The sequence below is a fragment of the Nymphaea colorata genome, unplaced genomic scaffold, assembly GCF_008831285.2.
Source record: "Nymphaea colorata isolate Beijing-Zhang1983 unplaced genomic scaffold, ASM883128v2 scaffold0599, whole genome shotgun sequence".
NCBI lineage: Eukaryota > Viridiplantae > Streptophyta > Magnoliopsida > Nymphaeales > Nymphaeaceae > Nymphaea > Nymphaea colorata.
Window position 1 is genome coordinate 1 of NW_022205105.1, and position 20,000 is coordinate 20,000.

Below are 20,000 nucleotides of genomic sequence, written 5' to 3' on the forward strand. Positions count from 1 at the left end.
TCGAACTACTGTTGGCCATATTTCCTTTTATCGAGAAATAGAAGAAGCCGTACAGGGGTTTTGTCGGTCCTATTCATATGGTACCTGATATGTGATATCTCTCGGAATCTAGTTCGGTCTGGTTCAACTAGTATCATAATTCCTGAATTTGTAAGTGAATCAAGATCGAGGAAAGGAAGTCTTAGTATCACTGACTCAAACCCATTGTCGAATCCTACTCATCAGAATATGGAGGTACTTATGGCAGAACGGGCCGATCTGGTCTTCACATAAAGTGATAGAGGAACTGCATTGAAAGGCTTATTAGAGATTAATAATCATTTCGGAATAGCCTATACATCACATTCTGGATCAAGTAAAACTCTGGGTTTCAGCAAGCCACGCTACATTCATTTCATTAGGAATATGATGATTTTAACCACCTTCTAAGAGATGTAGTCCAAGGCTGAACACAAAGTTTGATTTTGGAAAGGCCCTCATTATGGGAAGTACATGCGGTAGAAAAATTACGTCAATAATCGGATATGGTATGCCAGTGATATTTTGAGACAAGTGAATCTTATTTAAGATGACTGATCCTCAAATCCAGTTCATATATGTCCTATTCTGGAGCTAGAGGAAATGCATCTCAGGTCCACCAATTAGTAGGTATGAGAGGATTATGTCAGACCCAAGGAAAATGATTGATTTACCATTCAAAGCAATTTACGCGAAGACTTTCTTAACGGAATATACAATTTCCTGCTACGGAGCCCGCAAAGGAGTTGTGGACTGCTGTACGAACGTCAGGCCGTGGATACCTCCGCGTAGACTTGTTGAATAGTTCAACATATTGTTGTACTAGTAGGATATGTGAATACCCGAGGATTATCCGTAGTCTTCGAAAGGGGATGACGGAAAGGAATTTTGATCCCAACGTATAATAGGGTCGACGTATTAGCTAAATCATTTTATACGAAGTCTAGATGCATTGCTACCAGAAATCAATATTGGATTGGGGCTTGTCAAATACGTTCATGACCTCATCGGGCCGGCATATATATTCCGAACTCCACTTCACTTGAGAAGTGGCTTGGATCTGTCGAATAATGCTATGGCGGAGTCCACTCATGGTATGGTTGATTGGAGAAGCAGTAGGTATTATTGCGGGTCAATCTATTGGAAGACAGGGACTCAACTAACATTAAGAATCTTTTTACCGGTGGAGTATTACCAAGGTGGTACTGGCGGACATGTACGAGCTCCTTCTAATGGAAAAATCAAATTCAATGAGGATTTGGTTTATCCCACCAGCACACGTCATGGACATCCTGCCTTTCTCTGCTATGATAGACCTATAGTGACTATGAGAGTCAGGATATAACATAGGTGTGAATTATTCCACCCAAAAAGTTTTTCTTTTGGTTCAAAATGATCAATATGTGGAATCAGAACAATGTGATTGCTGAGATTCGTGCTGGACATCACTTTCCATTTTAAAGAGAGGGTTCGAAACATATTTTATTCTGACTCAGAGGGAGAAATGCATTGGAGTACCGGTGTGTATCATGCAACTGAATATACACACGGTAATGTTCATTTCTTACCCAAAACAGTCATTTATGGATCTTATCGGGGGTCCGTGCAAATCCAGTTCTAGTGCCTTTTCATCCACAAGGATCAAGATCAAATGAATGTTCAATCTCTTTTGTCCAAGAGAGATCCATTTCTGACTTCTCGGTGAATAATAATCGGTGAGACACAAATGTTTGGCTCGGATCCCCTGGCGAGAAAAGGGCGAAGGATTTCTGATTATGCAGCAGGATCTGAGCGAGTCATATCCAAGGTTGATGGGGATTTCATATATCCCGCCATTCTCAAGAGAATTCTTATTTATTGGCGAAGAGGCGAAGAAATAGATTCATCATTACCATTCCAATATGTCCGGAACGGGAGAAGGAATTAACGCCTCATTCTAGTACTAGTATCACGGTTGAAATACCCGCAAATGGTATTTTACGTAGAATAGTATTCTTGCTTATTTCGACGATCCACGATACAGAAGAAGCAGTTCGGGAATTACCAAATATGGCATCATAGAGGTCGATTCAATCGTCAAAAAAGAGGGTCTGATTGAGTATCGAAGACCAAAAGAATCTAGACCGAAATACCAAATGAAAGTAGATCGATTTTTGTAATTCCCGAAGAAGTCCATATCTGCCGGGTCTTCATCCATAATGGTACGGAACAATAGTATCTTGGAGTAGATACACGAATTACGTTTATTACAAGAAGCCAAATAGGTGGATTGGTCCGAATAGAAAAAAAAAAAAAAGATTGAACTGAAATCTTTTCTGGAGGTATCCATTTCCTGGAGAAACAGATAAGATATCCCGACACATTGGGATCTTGATACCACCAGGAGCAAGAAAAAATGGATAAGGATCAAAGGGGAAAAATTGGGAAGGGAAAAATTGGGTCTATGTCCAACGGATCACACCTATCAAGAAAAAATATTTTGTTTCAGTACGAACCCGTAGTGACATATGAAATAGCTGATGGATAAATCTAGTAACGCTTTTCCCTGGGATATGTTACAGGAAAGGATAATTTGCGACTCCAAGTTGTCAATTATATCCTTTATGGGGATGGCAAACCAATTCGAGGAATTTCCCATACAAGTATTCAATTGGTTCGTACTTTGTTTAGTATTGAATTTGGACAAGACAGAAAAGGTTCTATAGAAAAGGTTCAGGCTTCTTCTGCTGAAGTAAGGGCAAATGATCTGATTCGATATTTCATAAGAATTGAATTGGTGAAGTCTCCTATTTTGTATACCGGAAAGAGGAATGATAGACCAGGTTCAGTGATTCCTGATACTGGGTCATATTGCGCCAATACCAATCTTTTTTCTTCCAAGGTTAAAATTCAATCACTTAGTCAACATCAAGGAACCGTTCGTACATTTCTTATAGAATAAAGAAGGCCAATCTCTTATAGTTTTTTCATCATCTAATTGTTCTCGCATCAATGTTTCGAAATATCACAATGTGACCAAAGAATCAATTAAAGAAAAAGAGGATACCCCGATTCCAATTCTTAATTTGTTGGGTCCCTTAGGTACTGTACCTAAAATTCATAATTTTTCCCCATCTTATCATTCAATAACTCATAATGAGATCTTGTTAAATAAATATTTAATACTGGATAATAATATCCAAAACAGACTTTCCAACTACTTAAGTATTATTTAGTGACGAAAACGGGAGAATCTCTAATGCAAATCCATGCAGTGACATCATTTTAATCTATTCGGTTCGTGCTTTCTCCCTCACGATTATTGTGAGGAGACATCCACAACCAGAATAATGAGGCCTCGGACAGTTTATTTGTGAAAATGTATGTCTATCCAAACACGGAACACGCATAAATTGGTCAAGTTATAATGGTTTATCTTGACTCTTTCATAATAAGATCAGCTAAACCCTATTTGGCGACCCGAGGAGCAACCGTTCATGGTGATTATGGAGAAATTTTTACGAAGGAGATACATTAGTTACATTTATATATGAAAATCGAGATCTGGTGATATAACTCACGGCCTTCCAAAGGTTGAACAAGTGTTAGAAGTTCGTTCGATTGATTCATATCGATGAACCTAGAAAAAAGGGTTGAAGGTTGGAACGAACATATAACAGGAATTCTTGGAATTCCTTGGGGATTCCTGATTGGTGCTGAACTCACCATAGCGCAAAGTCGTATTTCTTTGGTTAATAAGATCCAAAAGGTTTATCGATCCCAGGGGGTACAGATTCATAATAAGCATATAGAGATTATTGTACGACAAATAACATCAAAGTGTTGGTTTCAGAAGATGGAATGTCTAATGTTTTTTCACCCGGGGAACTAATCGGATTGTTGCGAGCAGAACGAGCAGGTCGTGCTTGGAAGAGGCTATTTGTTACCGAGCCGTCTTATTGGGAATAACGAGAGCATCTCTGAATACTCAAAGTTTCATATCAGAAGCTAGTTTTCAGGAAACCGCTCGAGTTTTAGCAAAGCCGCTCTCCGGGGTCGTATTGATTGGTTGAAAGGTCTGAAAGAGAATGTTGTTCTGGGGGGATGATACCCGTTGGTACCGGATTCAAACGATTCGTTCACCGTTCAAGGGAATACAACAACATTCCTTTGGAAATACAAAAGAAGAATTTTTTCGGGGGGGAAATGAGAGATATTCTGTTCCACCACAGAGAATTATTTTGTTCTTGCATCCCAAAGCCAAAGAGTTTCCATAATACATCAGAACAACCATTCTATGCTATGGGATCTAATCCAATCGTTCATAAGAGCGGATTCATTATTAGCTAAGCTAATATAATGGTCATTTGTTAATAAAGAGAATATCGAAACCAAGGGTAAAGGAATTCATAATGAAGCTTGGACCGTGTATCAACGGTTAACCCGCGGTAGAAGGTTCCATTGGAACATTATTTATTTCAGGGTACCTCGTCTCTTTTTTTAGAGGAAGTGTGGGGATAAATGACAAGAAGATATTGGAACATCCATTTGGAAGAGATGATGGAAGCGGGGGTTCATTTTGGTCATGGTACTAGGAAATGGAATCCTAGAATGGCACCTTACATCTCTGCAAGCGTAAAGGTATTCATATTACAAATCTTACGAGAACTGCTCGTTTTTTATCAGAAGCCTGTGATTTAGTTTTTGACGCAGCAAGTAGAGGAAAACACTTCCTAATAGTTGGTACGAAAGATAAGGCAGCTGATTCGGTAGCATCAGCTGCAATAAGGGCTCGGTGTCATTATGTCAATAAAAAATGGCTCGGTGGTATGTCAACGAATTGGTCCACTACGGAAACGAGGCTTCAGAAGTTCAGGGACTTGAGAGTGAGAGCCGAGATGGGGCAACTCAGTCGTCTCCCGAAACGGGATGCAGCAATATTGAAGAGACAATTATCTCACTTTCAAACATATCTGGGCGGTATCAAATATATGACGGGGTTACCCGATATTGTAATCATCATTGATCAGCAAGAAGAATATACGGCCCTTCGAGAATGGTCACTTTGGGTATTCCAACTATTTGTTTAATCGATACAAATTGTGATCCAGATCTCGCAGATATTCCGATTCCAGCCAACGATGACGCTATAGCTTCCATCCGATTGATTCTTAACAAATTAGTATCCGCAATTTGTCAGGGACGTTCTAGCTATATAAGAAGTCGTTGATTAATAATAAGATAAGTCAATTACTTCGCTTCGGGAAACCCAGAGATTCATTGAATCGGTTATTCTTACTATTCCTGAATGTGAAAAAGGAGATTTTCATTGCCGGGGATATATTACGTGATTAATTCATTAATTAATATCTGAAATATATGGTTAGTTAAATTAGTATAAATGGTTGAATCAAATAATTCCTTCTTAAGTTCCATTTCTGTCAGAGGGTAATATGAATGTTCTACCATGTTCCATCAACGCACTAAAGGGGTTATACGAGATATCCGGCGTGGAAGTAGGCCAACATTTCTATTGGCAAATAGGGGGTTTCCAAGTGCATGCCCAAGTACTTATAACTTCCTGGTCGTAATTGCTATCTTATTAGGTTCAGCCGCTATAGCCGTTCGGAATCCACAAACTATCCCGACCGACGGTCAGAATTTTTTCGAATATGTTCTTGAATTCATTCGAGACGTGAGCAAAACTCAAATTGGAGAAGAAGAATATGGTCCTTGGGTTCCTTTTATTGGAACTCTGTTCTATTTATTTTTGTTTCTAACTGGTCAGGTGCTCTTTTACCTTGGAGAATCATACAGTTACCTCATGGGGAGTTAGCTGCACCCACGAATGATATAATACTACTGTTGCTTTAGCTTTACCCACGTCAGTGGCATATTTCTATGCAGGCCTTACTAAAAAGGGATTGGGTTATTTCGGTAAATATATTCAACCAACTCCAATACTTTTACCAATTAATGTCTTAGAAGATTTCACAAAACCTTTATCACTTAGTTTTCGACTTTTCGGGAATATATTGGCCGATGAATTAGTAGTTGTTGTTCTTGTTTCTTTAGTACCTTTAGTGATTCCTATACCTGTGATGTTCCTCGGATTATTCACAAGCGGTATTCAAGCTCTCATTTTTGCAACCTTAGCCGCGGCTTATATAGGTGAATCCATGGAAGGTCATCATTGAGTACAAATAAGAAATAAGAAATAATGCTTTGTTTGAATTCAAAGTTCAAACAGTCGCTTTTTCTTTTTTCATTTCAATCAATTCAAAATTAAGCCCATGAATCTTATTCCAATAAATAATTCATGGGTAGCTCAAGATACCCGCTTGAGGAAATGATTGATATATCAATCTATATTTATGATATGTATGATATAGAGTAGGAACAGATATATATGTACGATATTAATATTTATTATATTACGTATTACACTACGGAATTGTAAAAAAAGGGGGAGATTCCCAATTTTTCCTAAGATCCCCCTTTTTTCCTATTCATGTCATACATCGCCTTTATTTGCCCAGTCAATTACGAAGATTCATAATTTGGATAATAAATAATTGTTATCCGTTTGGGACGCGCGACGAAACAACAAGAACTATGTTCTGCGGAACCGTTGCTATTTCATTCCATTCTATTCAACAATTGACCAAAATTGGAATTAAGAGGAGTTGGATCAATCAATCAAATCTTGATATGGGATGATTCGCTTTGATGAATCTCTTCGTTTGTATCCATGTGAGATAATGACAAAGACAAGAAAGAGTTCACGAATCAGATGAAAAATTCAGTAGGTTAGGTGGGCCGAGCTACATTACATATTATATGTGAACTCCGGTGTATGCTTAGAAGGATGATTCCAGGGTCCGATCCGATTCAATAGAAATAAGATGGCGATGGTTTACATTATGGAAGAAAACATGTATATGTGATAGTAGATATTCATATATATGGACTACCCATCTATATTATTTCATTCCCATCAACTTTCTATTATATAGATATAGATTCCACTTTAATAGATATAGATTCCACTTTATTTATATGGATTACGATATATAAGCTCTTCCCTTTTTCGTCTGTGACTTTATTGTATATGTGGATTGAATATGAAGTTAAGCCTATGAATGCATATAGAGAAGATGAAGGAGGGAGGAATTGAAAGAGTGGGTTCGGAACAAAGAAATAGAAGAACTAATATGGATTTTCAAAGACTTGGATAGTGAATAAAAACGAGATATTGAAGTAGTTCTGATGATTCAGTAATATCAAATATCATCACATCACTTCTTAACTCAAATTGGGTTCGGAGTTCTTAGTTTAGTTGTATGGATCTTAGTGATGGAATATGAAATAATAAGTAATGTAACTAATTAATATATAATATAAATATATAACATTAATAATAACATTAATTATATATAAGAATTCATTGGTTTATTTGATTATATCATTAACCATTTCTTCATTTTTTGTTGTGAGGAGCTTACCATGAATCCCCTAATTTCTGCTGCTTCCGTTATTGCTGCTGGATTGGCCGTAGGACTTGCTTCTATTGGACCCGGAGTCGGTCAAGGTACTGCTGCGGGCCAAGCCGTAGAAGGTATTGCTAGACAACCAGAAGCAGAGGGTAAAATACGAGGTACTTTATTGCTTAGTCTGGCTTTTATGGAAGCTTTAACAATTTACGGGCTGGTCGTGGCATTAGCACTTTTATTTGCTAATCCCTTTGTGTAATCCTAGAAACGTGAAAATGTGAAAAATACGTACTTCTTTTCTTGCTTTGGCCCTGCCACTTCGCTTCTTCAAATTATATCAACTCAACACTTCACTCCTACAATCACTTCTTCCTTGATCCAATACTCCGGGGAAGTACTGATTTGAGGAATTAGTGGATCCGCTTCCGCTCGCTTTCTTCTTTCCCGCCCTTAGTCCAATGAATGAGCATTTTCCCTTTTTTATTTATTTTAGGAGGGTATGTCGCAATTGACACGAGACTTGGGACTTCATAAGTGTCTTATCGGGGATCTAAATAAGGAGTGAAGTGATACAAAAAAGGAAATCTTTTTTTATTTTGTTAGTCCTATTCCTATCCATAAGATAAGAGGAGAGCATATGAAAAATCTAACCGATTCTTTCGTTTTTTTGGGTCACTGGCCATCCGCCGGGAGTTTCGGGTTTAATACCGATATTTTAGCAACAAATCTAATAAATCTAAGTGTAGTGCTTGGTGTATTGATCTTTTTTGGAAAGGGAGTGTGTGCGAGTTGTGTATTTCAAGAATAGGCTGGAACCAACCAGCTGCACTTTATATTTTGCTATTGTAATCTAATAATAGAGAAAGGTGCACGATCTCAACGAATTACTTCTGAATAAATCAATAAGTCCTATGTAAGAACCATAGCATTTCGTGACTCGTTGGTAAATTGGATTCTCTATTAACCAATAATGTGAGACCATTTAGTTAACATGGTTAAAGCTGAACTGTTTGAAGTCTAAGCACAACACGGTACTCTTTCTACCACTGCGTTAGTACAAGATAAGATGGTTTCAAAATGCATAAATCATTTTGTTGGGAATTTATTTGATATAGAACACTCATATCAATAAAATGATTTGAACCATTGACTGGAAAAACGGGTACCTCGCCCCTTCCTTTTTATCTAATGCTGAATCGACGACCTATGTGTATAAAATGAGAAAGAATTCTTTTGGATGTGAAGAAATAAAAGAAACGACTTTGCTGACAATTACAAGTTTTTTTGGTCTGGTCAGAAGAGCCCTCCAGAGATCCTGGGTTTTCTTGTATCAGTTTTTATATCCTGGAATACGAACAGAGAAGAGAGGGTAGGCTCATTAAGAAAGAGATATGGGAATGCCCCATAAGTATAAGTAATTTAATTGAGCGTGAGAGCCAAATGAATCGAAAGATTCATGTTCGGTTCGGGAAGAGATCGTGGAAGTTGTGGAATTGATGGGGAGATAATCTACTTTCATTAAGTGATTTATTAGATAATCGAAAGCAGAGGATTTTGAGTACTATTCGCAATTCAGAAGAACTATGCGGAGGAGCCGTTGAGCAGCTTGAAAAAGCACGGGCTCGCTTACAGAAAGTGGAAAGGGAAGCGGAAGAGTTTCGAGTGAATGGATACTCTGAGATAGAACAAGAAAAGATAAATTTGATTAATGCCGCTTATCAGAATTTGGAACAATTAGAAAATTACAAAAACGAAAGCATTCATTTCGAACAACAAAGAGCGATTAATCAGGTCCAACAACGAGTTTTCCAACAAGCCTTACAAGGGGCTCTAGGAACTCTGAATAATTGTTTGAACGGCGAGTTACATTTACGCACCATCGGTGCTAATATTGGCATACTTGGGGCCATGAAAGAAATAACCGATTAGTCCTTCTACTATAGGATAGGTATTATTTTTCTCCTTTTTTGCTTCCTAGAAAGAATTAAGAGATACTAATGGTAACCATTCGAGCCGAAGAAATTAGTAATATTATCCGCGAACGGATTGAGCAATATAATAGAGAAGTAAAGATTGTGAACACTGGTACCGTACTTCAAGTGGGCGACGGCATTGCTCGTATTCATGGTCTTGATGAAGTAATGGCAGGTGAATTAGTAGAGTTTGAAGAGGGTACGATAGGTATTGCTCTGAATTTGGAATCCAATAATGTTGGCGTTGTATTAATGGGTGACGGTTTGATGATACAAGAGGGTAGTTCCGTGAAAGCAACAGGACGAATTGCTCAGATACCGGTGAGTGAGGCTTATTTGGGTCGTGTTATAAATGCCCTAGCTAAACCTATTGATGGGAGGGGTGAAATTTTAGCTTCTGAATATCGGTTAATTGAGTCTCCCGCTCCAGGTATTATTTCGAGACGTTCCGTATATGAGCCTCTTCAAACGGGGCTTATTGCTATTGATTCGATGATCCCTATAGGACGCGGTCAGCGAGAATTAATTATTGGGGACAGACAGACCGGTAAAACAGCAGTAGCTACAGATACTATTCTCAATCAAAAAGGTCAAAATGTAATATGCGTTTATGTAGCTATTGGTCAAAAAGCATCTTCCGTGGCTCAGGTAGTGACTACTTTCCAGGAACGGGGAGCAATGGAATACACCATTGTGGTAGCGGAAACAGCGGATTCGCCTGCTACATTACAATACCTCGCTCCTTATACAGGAGCCGCTCTGGCTGAATATTTTATGTACCGTCAACGACATACCTTAATAATTTATGATGATCTCTCCAAACAAGCACAATCTTATCGCCAAATGTCCCTTCTATTAAGAAGACCACCTGGTCGCGAAGCTTATCCAGGAGACGTTTTTTATTTGCATTCCCGCCTTTTGGAAAGAGCCGCTAAACTAAGTTCTCGTTTAGGCGAAGGAAGTATGACTGCTTTACCAATAGTTGAGACTCAATCTGGGGACGTTTCGGCTTATATTCCCACTAATGTCATTTCCATTACAGATGGGCAAATCTTCTTATCCGCGGATTTATTCAATGCTGGAATCCGTCCAGCTATTAATGTGGGTATTTCCGTCTCCAGAGTAGGATCCGCAGCTCAAATTAAAGCCATGAAACAAGTAGCCGGCAAATTAAAATTAGAATTGGCTCAATTTGCAGAGTTAGAAGCCTTTGCGCAATTCGCTTCCGATCTAGATAAAGCTACTCAGAATCAATTGGCAAGAGGTCAACGATTACGGGAGTTGCTCAAACAATCCCAATCATCCCCTCTCGCGGTGGATGAACAGATAGTTACTATTTATACCGGAACGAATGGATATCTTGATCAATTAGAAATTGGACAGGTAAAGAAATTTATTGTTCAGTTACGTACCCATTTAAGAACAAATAAGCCTCAGTTACAAGAAATCATATCTTCTACCAAGGTATTCACCGAGCAAGCGGAAGCCCTTTTGAAAGAGGCTATTCAGGAGCAGATGGAACTATTTCTACTTCAGGAACAAACATAAAGAAATTGGTTATTTCATTTGGTAGAGTCTCTTAGTACGACATAAATTGTTGAGAAAAGAAATGGCTCTGATTCGAATCATTCCAAATATGTTTCTTGGAATAGCAATCCAAACAAAATAGATGTAAATAAATTGCGTCCAATAGGATTTGAACCTATACCAAAGGTTTAGAAGACCTCTGTCCTATCCATTAGACAATGGACGCTTCTCGTCCCGATTCTCTTCTTTCTGATTCCTCCTTTCCATTCCCTGTTTGGATAAAAACAGAAACAATCAGATTGTATGCGTCTTAGGGAATAAAGACGCATATTAAAATCAATGATGGATGTATTATGATTCATATCGAGCGGGTAGCGGGAATCGAACCCGCATCGTTAGCTTGGAAGGCTAGGGGTTATAGTCGACGTCGATTCATCACTATTAACGTCTCTAATTCAAAACCGAACATGAAACTTTGGTTTCATTCGGCTCCTTTATGGAATAAAGGATAGATTCCCCGATTTAGGGCGTAAAGTAACCTAAACGAAAAAATTGACGATGTATGATATTAGTATGGAAATGGAAAGGTATGGAAATCAAAGAAGGAAGTCATAGCAAATCGGAATAAGAAAAATTCGATCCATAACACCTATGTCAGCTTTTCTGTCTGAATGTATCCAAAGCTATTCGCTTTCTAGATGATCCCTCTAGAGGAGGGGTATTATAAAAACCCTTCTAGTTACTTCGTTCCCTATTTCTACTGACATGAATCCTTAGGAAAAGAATCTTATTTCTACCGAGCTGAAACAATATATGCCGATGGCCCCGGTAAACCGAAGTCACCGTTTAATAGCTATTTGGCTTCAATCTCCCCTTTACAAAATCGAAGATCTAGTTACGATTAGAAATACACTTTTGTATCTTCATCCATGGATCTTTTACTCATACTTATCTAATTCTAATTGGAAAACTCAAAAATTATGCTTCGCAATTCCATAATCCCAGTTTTTGGATGCAAATCGCGAAAATTATATTCTTCCCCAATTGTGGCATTGATAGGAAAGGGTTAAACCCTTATAAGAAATAAAGTTTTTGATCGGAATATGAATGTATCAAACCGAAAGAACCCTTAACTATTTCAGTTGGTAATAGAACGAATCACACTTTACCACTAAACTATACCCGCTACATTGTGATTATTGTATAGGAATGGCCCATTTGTCGAACAAGGAGATGAGGCGCGATCAAGATATTGTGAATATTAGAGTGCTGACATGCCCTGTCTCCGGGGATACTTGATGAAATAGGGCAAGAGGATAAATAAAAAACCTTTTTGTTTTGCTGTAGAAGTCGTTACTCAGAGGTCCGATAGAATCGGCGAGGTTGGAACAGAAAAATAAGTTTTGTGCAATAATATATATAGTTAAGTTATAGTTTATAGTTCCATTTTTTTTTTTGCTCAAGTTTATTTAAACAAAACAAAGCTTGTCTCTTGAGTACTTGAGGGAACATACATACGCTTTTCCCATTCCAATAAAAAAAAGCAACGATGAATCAAAGGAAAAATAAGGAAATAACAATATAATAAATTTCCTTCATATCATAGAAATCGAAATAGCTCTTGTTGCTGCTTCAACTCAATAACATATTGAGTTTTCCAATTTCTCATTTTAGGTTAGGTTGAAAAGGGGGGGAATGGCCTGGCCAGTGCCTAGCCAGGCCGGGAGAACAAAAGAATAACCTTTCGAACGAAATAAAATCAAAGAGGGATCTTTTTTTCCTTTTTTCCTTTAGAGATACCTGTTTTGAATGGTTGTATAAATAGGATTTCTTATAAAATTCATATATATCTCTAGAATAAAGAAAAAGAAATATGAATCTTTACTTCACACGTCGTGTCACATATGAATTATTCATTTTTTTTTTTTTCAATTTGGAGAGATGGCTGAGTGGACTAAAGCGGCAGATTGCTAATCTGTTGTACGAGCTATTCGTACCGAGGGTTCGAATCCCTCTCTCTCCGTTTCCTACGCTCACTTGATATTTATCTTTCTCATTCTATAAACCCCGAGTCCCTTTGGTTTGGTTGGATTGATGATTTCATTTAAATAAATGAAATGTATGGAATAGATAAAATTTTAAGTTAAGAAGATGGATTTAGAAACCAAACCAAAAAAGGAAAGAAAAAATCTATTATTCTTTATTCTTCGCGTCCAGGATTACGTCCTGGGTCATTAGACAGGAATCCGAAGATGAAGAGCGAAACAAAGAATATCACCACCGTATAAACGAACAGTTTGAGAGTAAGCATTACAAATCTCCAAGACCTGTTGGGGGAGAAAAAGGGAATAGATTCTCAACCTTTGTACCATCTCATTTTTTGATACCAAGAAACGAAGTGGTTTTTAGAAAGAAAGGAATTAACAGGAATTCAATTCATTTGTATTGTAATAAAATAAGGTTCTGATTCCTTCGTTACCAAAAAAAAGAATCTCGTCATACCTACAATGCGATTTGTTGATATTGCATTGCGGGGGCTCAGAATACCGTATGCGCTCCATGGATGGAGGGTCAGAATGAGGAAATGAGGTGATCCGGATTCACGGAGTCTATTGAAGAATGTTCAATGTTTGAATCGAGGGTTCTTGTCTTAATGCACTACTTATCTCATCTTTCTTGGTAAAATTGGTAAAATATTTTTTTTTTTTTTTTGAATAAGTCATGAATCTTTCTAGAACAGTATCAAGGATCTCATCGAAAACTTACAGCAGCTTGCCACACAAAGGCTAAGAGAAAAAAGAGCACAGGTATGACCGGCATAAAATCCACGATTGGGTTCAAAAAAGCATAAGCCTCGGGCAATTTTGCGAAGAAAAACCCACTCGGCTGAAGGGCAGAATTAAGACAGATACAGATTAAACTAAAGATATTAGGCATAACAAATATTTTGTTCTTAGAATAATATCATTTTTATTGAGTTATTTCTTGAAGGGAAAAAATCAAGAAAGAGGGTAGGTAAAAAAGTCCTTCTTTCTTTGAATTCCCCCAATCAAAGATCCTTCAATTGTCAAATTGAATTATACGGAATCATACTTTCATACAATATCTTAATTATCTTAATTTAATTATATGTAATGATCAATGAATTTAGTTTTATTCCGGATTTACACGTGTCGAATCTCAGCAACAACTTCTTTCTTCCATAGATACTGGGCTGGAATTGACGAACACCCGATACCAATATTAATGTATATTCGTGTTTGAATAGAAACATAAATGGGGCGTGGCCAAGCGGTAAGGCAACGGGTTTTGGTCCTGTTACTCGGAGGTTCGAATCCTTCCGTCCCAGATTAATTCCATCTTAACTCAACAAATATTATTTGTTCTCTTTAATCATCTAAATTTCTATTTAGGAGGTTCATGTTGGATACAATGTAATCGTAATCTATTCTTTATTTCTAGTTTTTTTCTTTCTAGTTTGGTTTTTAATGTTAATGATTTTTAATGTTAATGATTCTTTTCTGAATTAGACTTTACCTTTCTATTCTGTATTCTGTTTCCTACACACGGAATTCACTTTCAATGACTGACACACGTATGAAAAATCCATGATTTTGGTATAGGCGTGGGGGGAGCATAGACATAGATCCGTTGAAAAGATATTTTTTTGATTTAATTCAAAATTGGATTATTCAGTCTATGTCCGTACCGTTCATATTGGAGTTGGTTAGTCAAAAGAAACTTTATGCTTGAATCCAGAAAATTCTGATTCCTGCATGATCCATTCTGAGTCGAAATGTGAAAGAAACCTCTTCTATCTTCTAACTTTGAATTAATGGTAAAGCAGATATGGTAATCGTATCTCATTTAATAATTATCCCAATTGAGAATTCATTTTATTTGGATTCTAATGAGGGTTCGAGTTCGTGGTACCAATTCCATCAACGGGATTCGAGTTCCTAAGACTGGACTCAAATGAAAAAATGGGAATAAAAAACGGATCTGGACCTTTTTTGTTTTGCACTTATACGTGTCTGGTACTGGTATAGCACGCAGCTTACACAGCTTATAAGAAAAGAAGATTCTTTTGTTGGTTGACCGGGTATGCATGATTCATAATATAATCCAGATGAAATGTTTTTTAGATATGTGATGTGCTGATCAACAATGGAAGGTATCAATTGAAATATCTGTGGCTATTCCCGATTTCATCAACAAACAATCAAGTTCAATAGGAATAGATGCATTGTATTGTACCCAATTTGCATCTGGTTCTAATGAACTGATGAATAATGGAATTGTAAATCCATTGGTAGGCAGAATCGCGGATTTAATTTACTTGACTTTATCGAACGACTCTGGAAGCAAAAAAGCAGAATATGCCGAAAAGAAGCATGCCACCCTTTTGTATTGTTATTGTTCTATTTCAGTAAGAACAAACAACAAACAGTCTTTGGTTTCGGTCAGAAATTTCTGTGATGCCTTAAAATATCCACGATTACCCGCGGTAACAGCTGTATATATAACATAACCCGATGGATACCAAAAGATCATGCTGCTTTGATTCTGATATTCTCAATCAGATTCAAGAATGAATCGAGGACGTTCACTTTATCTTATTTACTTTACTGTGTCTTTTTTTATTCATTTTTTGACTTTTACTATATTTCTTATTATGTTTGATGCTCATGAACAAAGAAATGAAATTAGTTTTAGATTTTGTTTCTCGTCCCATTTATCTGGTTTAGACAGTTGATCTGGTTTAGACAGTTGATGATTTAAGGAAAAGCAAAATTAAATTTCATGTTATTATGATGATCAAAATGATCAAATTGACGTCTAAGAGATATCCGTAATTACAGTTATTCGTTGTGATTGCACAGACTTGCTGATTGATTCAGAGATCAAATTGAGTCTTTACGGAAGAACTGCTTTCCACCAATAGCAATGATGGCAAAGTACGAGATTTTTTTATGTGAAACCATTTTTCATGAATCCTTGATACTCGATGAAGTCTGAGATTAGTTAATTTATCATTTACCATCAAACCACTTTGGCCCTTTCTGGTTCATTGGAATGGCTTAATCAGTTACTAACTCATTCTTTTCCGGTATTGGAAATCCAATTAAAGATCTTTAGTTTAGCTTAGTCGTTCGAGCAAGAATTGGCTCATTTCACTCATGACTGATTGTCACAAATGATCAGGTTGTTAACTAACTTCTTGTTTATTCGTCTTTCTTATAAATGGTGAAATAAATGATTCATACGCTAGAATCAGGGGGCAAACTGGATACTTGTTAGATATACATATGCGTCCATGGAGAATATTAAAAAATAGAATAAAAGATCAATCAATGACTATTCATGATTTAATTCCATATTGAATCAATCCCGTACCGATTCCGAATTATAGGAATTTTTGTTATGGTAAAACTTCGTTTGAAACGATGTGGTAGAAGGCAACGTGCGACTTGAATGACATGATCGGCTGTGGATTTTTACATCCATCATCTTCAATGAGGATGCTCTTGGCTCGACATATTTTGTTCTGTTTCACCATTACTCCACGATGTTGGGTTGTAATGTAAATAAAATAGTACATGATGGAGCTCGAGAATAAATGATTATCAGAGGCAGGATCTAGGGTTAGTGCCAATTAATAATTTGGAACGACTTCGTAAGTATATCTTCGATATAGAAAAGGTCAAATTGGACCGACTTTTCTATAAAAAAAAGTTTGCTGTAATTGGTGAGACTATTTCGATGATAAAGAAGTGTATCACAGGGGAATTAATGGAATTGAATCGTTCGTATGATTCTTCGACGTAAAGAAATAGCCAAAAGGTATGTTGCTGCCGTTCCGGAAGATTAAAGATCACCGAAGTAATGTCTAAACCTAATGATTCAAGGATAAGTGATTCCAAAACAAGAAAACACCATTTTCAATGATTGTCTCAATCAAGTGGATTGGATCATAATAAGTAAGAAATGGAAATATATTCCAGACGAGACAAAAAAGGGGTTATAGACCGCTCAATAAATATTTATTTAAGGATTTTTTAAGGATTTCTTTTTTAGTCCTTTGAGAATTACCCAACTTGAGTTATGAGGACGAATGATATTTTTATTTTATAGGAAGGAAGAAGGAAAAAAGACGACTTCAATCATAATTTAATTGATGATTTCAAGGATCCGTTTGCTATAGATTTATATCCATCAATTTTAATCATTCTTTCTCGAGCCGTATGAGGAGAAAACTTCCTATACGTTTCCAGGGGGGGGGGTATTGCCCATCGATCTATCCCAATGAGCCACCTATCGAATCATTGCAATTGATGTCAGATCCCGAAGAGAGGGAAGAGATCTTCGGAAAGTAGGCTTTTACGACCCGATAAAGAATCAAACTTATTTAAATGTTCCTGCTATTCTATATTTCCTTGAAAAAGGAGCTCAACCCACGGGAACTGTTCATGATATTTCAAAAAAGGCAGAGGTATTTAAGGAACTTCGAGTTAATCAAACAAAATGAAATTAATGAAATCAAAAGATGGACCGGTATAGTAGCTAGTTCTAGTTTTGTTTAATTGTTTCTTCGCCACTCTCTTGCTATATTCATACCTATTCGCTATTGTTCCTATATGGTTTGAGATAATGTAAGGACAAAGAATGACAAAGAATCTCTTTGTCTTTTTATATTTATATGAATATGAGAGGGATAGAAAAAGGATTATATTATATGTCATAACTGAAATCCATGAAATTATGGGATTACCATTAATCTGATGGTTTTCCTTGGGACTCCCTCACCTCAAGAAACAAGAGGTGAATCTTGGGGCCTATAGTGATAGTGAATAAATACGATATTCTTTTTTACCTACTTCTTCTTTACTTCACTTCATTTTCATTTCTTGTAGTGCCAATCTAACACAAGGCCTTATCTTATTTATATTTAGTTTATTTATTGTATTTTGTTTGATTTGATTTCCCAATATTTCGTTTGTATTGACAATGGTCTCTCGAACGAATAGAATACAATAGAATTCGATCGTAGATAAATCGATCTATTCTTGCGGTTTCATAGGTTTGGTTTTTTACTTCATTCAAAGGATTGGTTTGAGGGATCGTCTGTGACACAGGAAGTCTTTTTTTTTATTTACTAAAGCTATACTTATCTGTGAATCTGCTCTTCTTTATTGTATAGATTTTTTAGAATCATAGTTTCTTCTAAACTTGCTGTTATTCTTATGCTTATGTTAGTTCAATGTTTTGACTTGACTGGTTCCGGTAATTTTGACTTGACTGGTTCCGGTAATCAAATCTCTTGATTTTTATTTCGATCGTAATTAGATCCTTATCTGGGTTGCTAACTCAACGGTAGAGTACTCGGCTTTTAAGTGCGGCTATGATCTTTTACACATTTGGATGAAGCGGATTCGTCCATACCATCGGTAGAGTTTGTAAGACCACGACTGATCCTGAAAGGGAATGAATGGAAAAAACAGCATGTCGTATCAATGGATAACTCTGAGAATACTTCATTCTTATCTGGTCATATCAGATCGGTAAAAAATGTCCTTTTGATTCTTAGCTAGAACGGTTCAAAATTCATTCACAGTTGGGTCAAGTGAATAAATGGATAGAGCTATATGGCTCCAATTATAAGGAAAAACCAAAAGCAACGAGTTTCCGTTCTTATCTGAATTCGAACGAATACCCGATCTAATTAGACGTTAAAAATATATTAGTGCCTGATGCGGGAAAGGGCTCTCCTGCGAGTGGATCATTGATTCCTTTAAAAAAAAATCCTAACTATTCACTGTTCTCCATTAGTTACTGGAGTGTAACCAAATGTGTATAAGAAACGGTGTACTGATAAATATAACTCATTCCAAAGTCAGAAGAGCGATCGGGTTGCAAAAATAAAGGATTTCTAATACACAATCTCTTGTAACTATACCCAAACACGAACGAGTTGGATGGAAAAGAGAGGATGCGTTGATTAGACGTCTTGTCTCCAGGTATATCAGTTTTTATGATATACCTTGTTAGGACCATATCGCACTATGTATTGATTATTTAATAACCCAAGAAATCCTCCCCCGCATGCGGTTCAAGTTTCATTGCAAACAAATGGATAAATTGCAAGACGAATTGCAAGGCTATTTAGAAATAGATAGATACCGGAAACAGCGCTTCTTATATCCACTTCTTTTTCGGGAGTATATCTATGCACTTGCTCATGATCATGGTTTAAATAGTTCGATTTTTTATGAACCCACGGAAAATTTAGGTTATGACAATGACAATAAATCTAGTTCACTAATTGTGAAACGCTTAATTACTCGACTGCATCAACAGAATCATTTGACCATTTCGGTTAATGATTCTAGGTTCGTTGGGCCCAACAGGAGTTTTTATTCTCAAACGATACCAGAGGGTTTTGCAGGAATTATGGAAATTCCATTCTCGGTGCGATTAGTATCTTCCCTAGAAAGAGAAAGAATAGCAAATATCAGTATCAGAATTTACGATCTATTCATTCAATATTTCCCTTTTTAGAGGACAAATTATCACATTTATATTATGTTTCAGATATACTAATACCCTACCCAATCCATCTGGAAATCTTGCTTCAAACTCTCCGCACTCGGATACGAGATGCTCCTTCTTTGCATTTATTGAGATGTTTTCTACACGAGCATCATAATTGGAATAGCCTTATTACTTCAAATAAATCCATTTCCATTTTTTCAAAGGAAATCAAAGATTATTCTTGTTCTTGTATAATTCTCATGTATATGAATGCGAATCCGTATTAGTTTTCCTTCGTAAACAATCCTCTCATTTACGGTCAATATCTTCTCTAGCCTTTCTTGAGAGAACACATTTTTATGGAAAAATAAAACATCTTGTAGTGACGCCTCGTAATGATTCTCAAAGGACCCTGCCCTCTGGTTCTTCAAGGAACCTTTGATGCATTATGTTAGGTATCAAGGAAAATCAATTATGG

At 36.8% G+C, this 20,000-nt stretch overlaps 1 protein-coding gene, 2 non-coding genes and 3 pseudogenes across 3 annotated transcripts; 5 read left to right on the forward strand and 1 right to left on the reverse strand.

Moving 5' to 3' along the window:
- The first annotated feature begins 596 nt into the window (after positions 1 to 596).
- On the forward strand, positions 597 to 1,639 carry LOC116245247 (DNA-directed RNA polymerase subunit beta''-like; annotated as a pseudogene).
- A 105-nt stretch (positions 1,640 to 1,744) lies between these two features.
- LOC126409585 (DNA-directed RNA polymerase subunit beta''-like) lies at positions 1,745 to 4,458 on the forward strand (annotated as a pseudogene).
- A 960-nt stretch (positions 4,459 to 5,418) lies between these two features.
- LOC126409587 (ATP synthase subunit a, chloroplastic-like) lies at positions 5,419 to 6,205 on the forward strand (annotated as a pseudogene).
- A 791-nt stretch (positions 6,206 to 6,996) lies between these two features.
- On the forward strand, positions 6,997 to 11,867 carry LOC126409588 (ATP synthase subunit alpha, chloroplastic). Its single transcript, XM_050075506.1, has one exon. It carries the CDS (start codon positions 9,488 to 9,490, stop codon positions 11,009 to 11,011), a length of 1,524 nt encoding a protein of 507 aa, XP_049931463.1. The 5' UTR covers positions 6,997 to 9,487; the 3' UTR covers positions 11,012 to 11,867.
- On the reverse strand, positions 11,145 to 11,216 carry TRNAR-UCU (transfer RNA arginine (anticodon UCU)). The gene has a single exon. It is a non-coding gene; the product is annotated as a tRNA-Arg (tRNA).
- A 1,058-nt stretch (positions 11,868 to 12,925) lies between the features above and the next one.
- Positions 12,926 to 13,013, forward strand: TRNAS-GCU (transfer RNA serine (anticodon GCU)). The gene has a single exon. It is a non-coding gene; the product is annotated as a tRNA-Ser (tRNA).
- Positions 13,014 to 20,000: the final 6,987 nt, after the last annotated feature.

What these genes read in the sequence shown, in the direction of transcription:
- LOC126409588 (XM_050075506.1), top strand. Translation starts at nt 9,488, where the DNA reads ATGGTAACCATTCGAGCCGAAGAAATTAGTAATATTATCCGCGAACGG.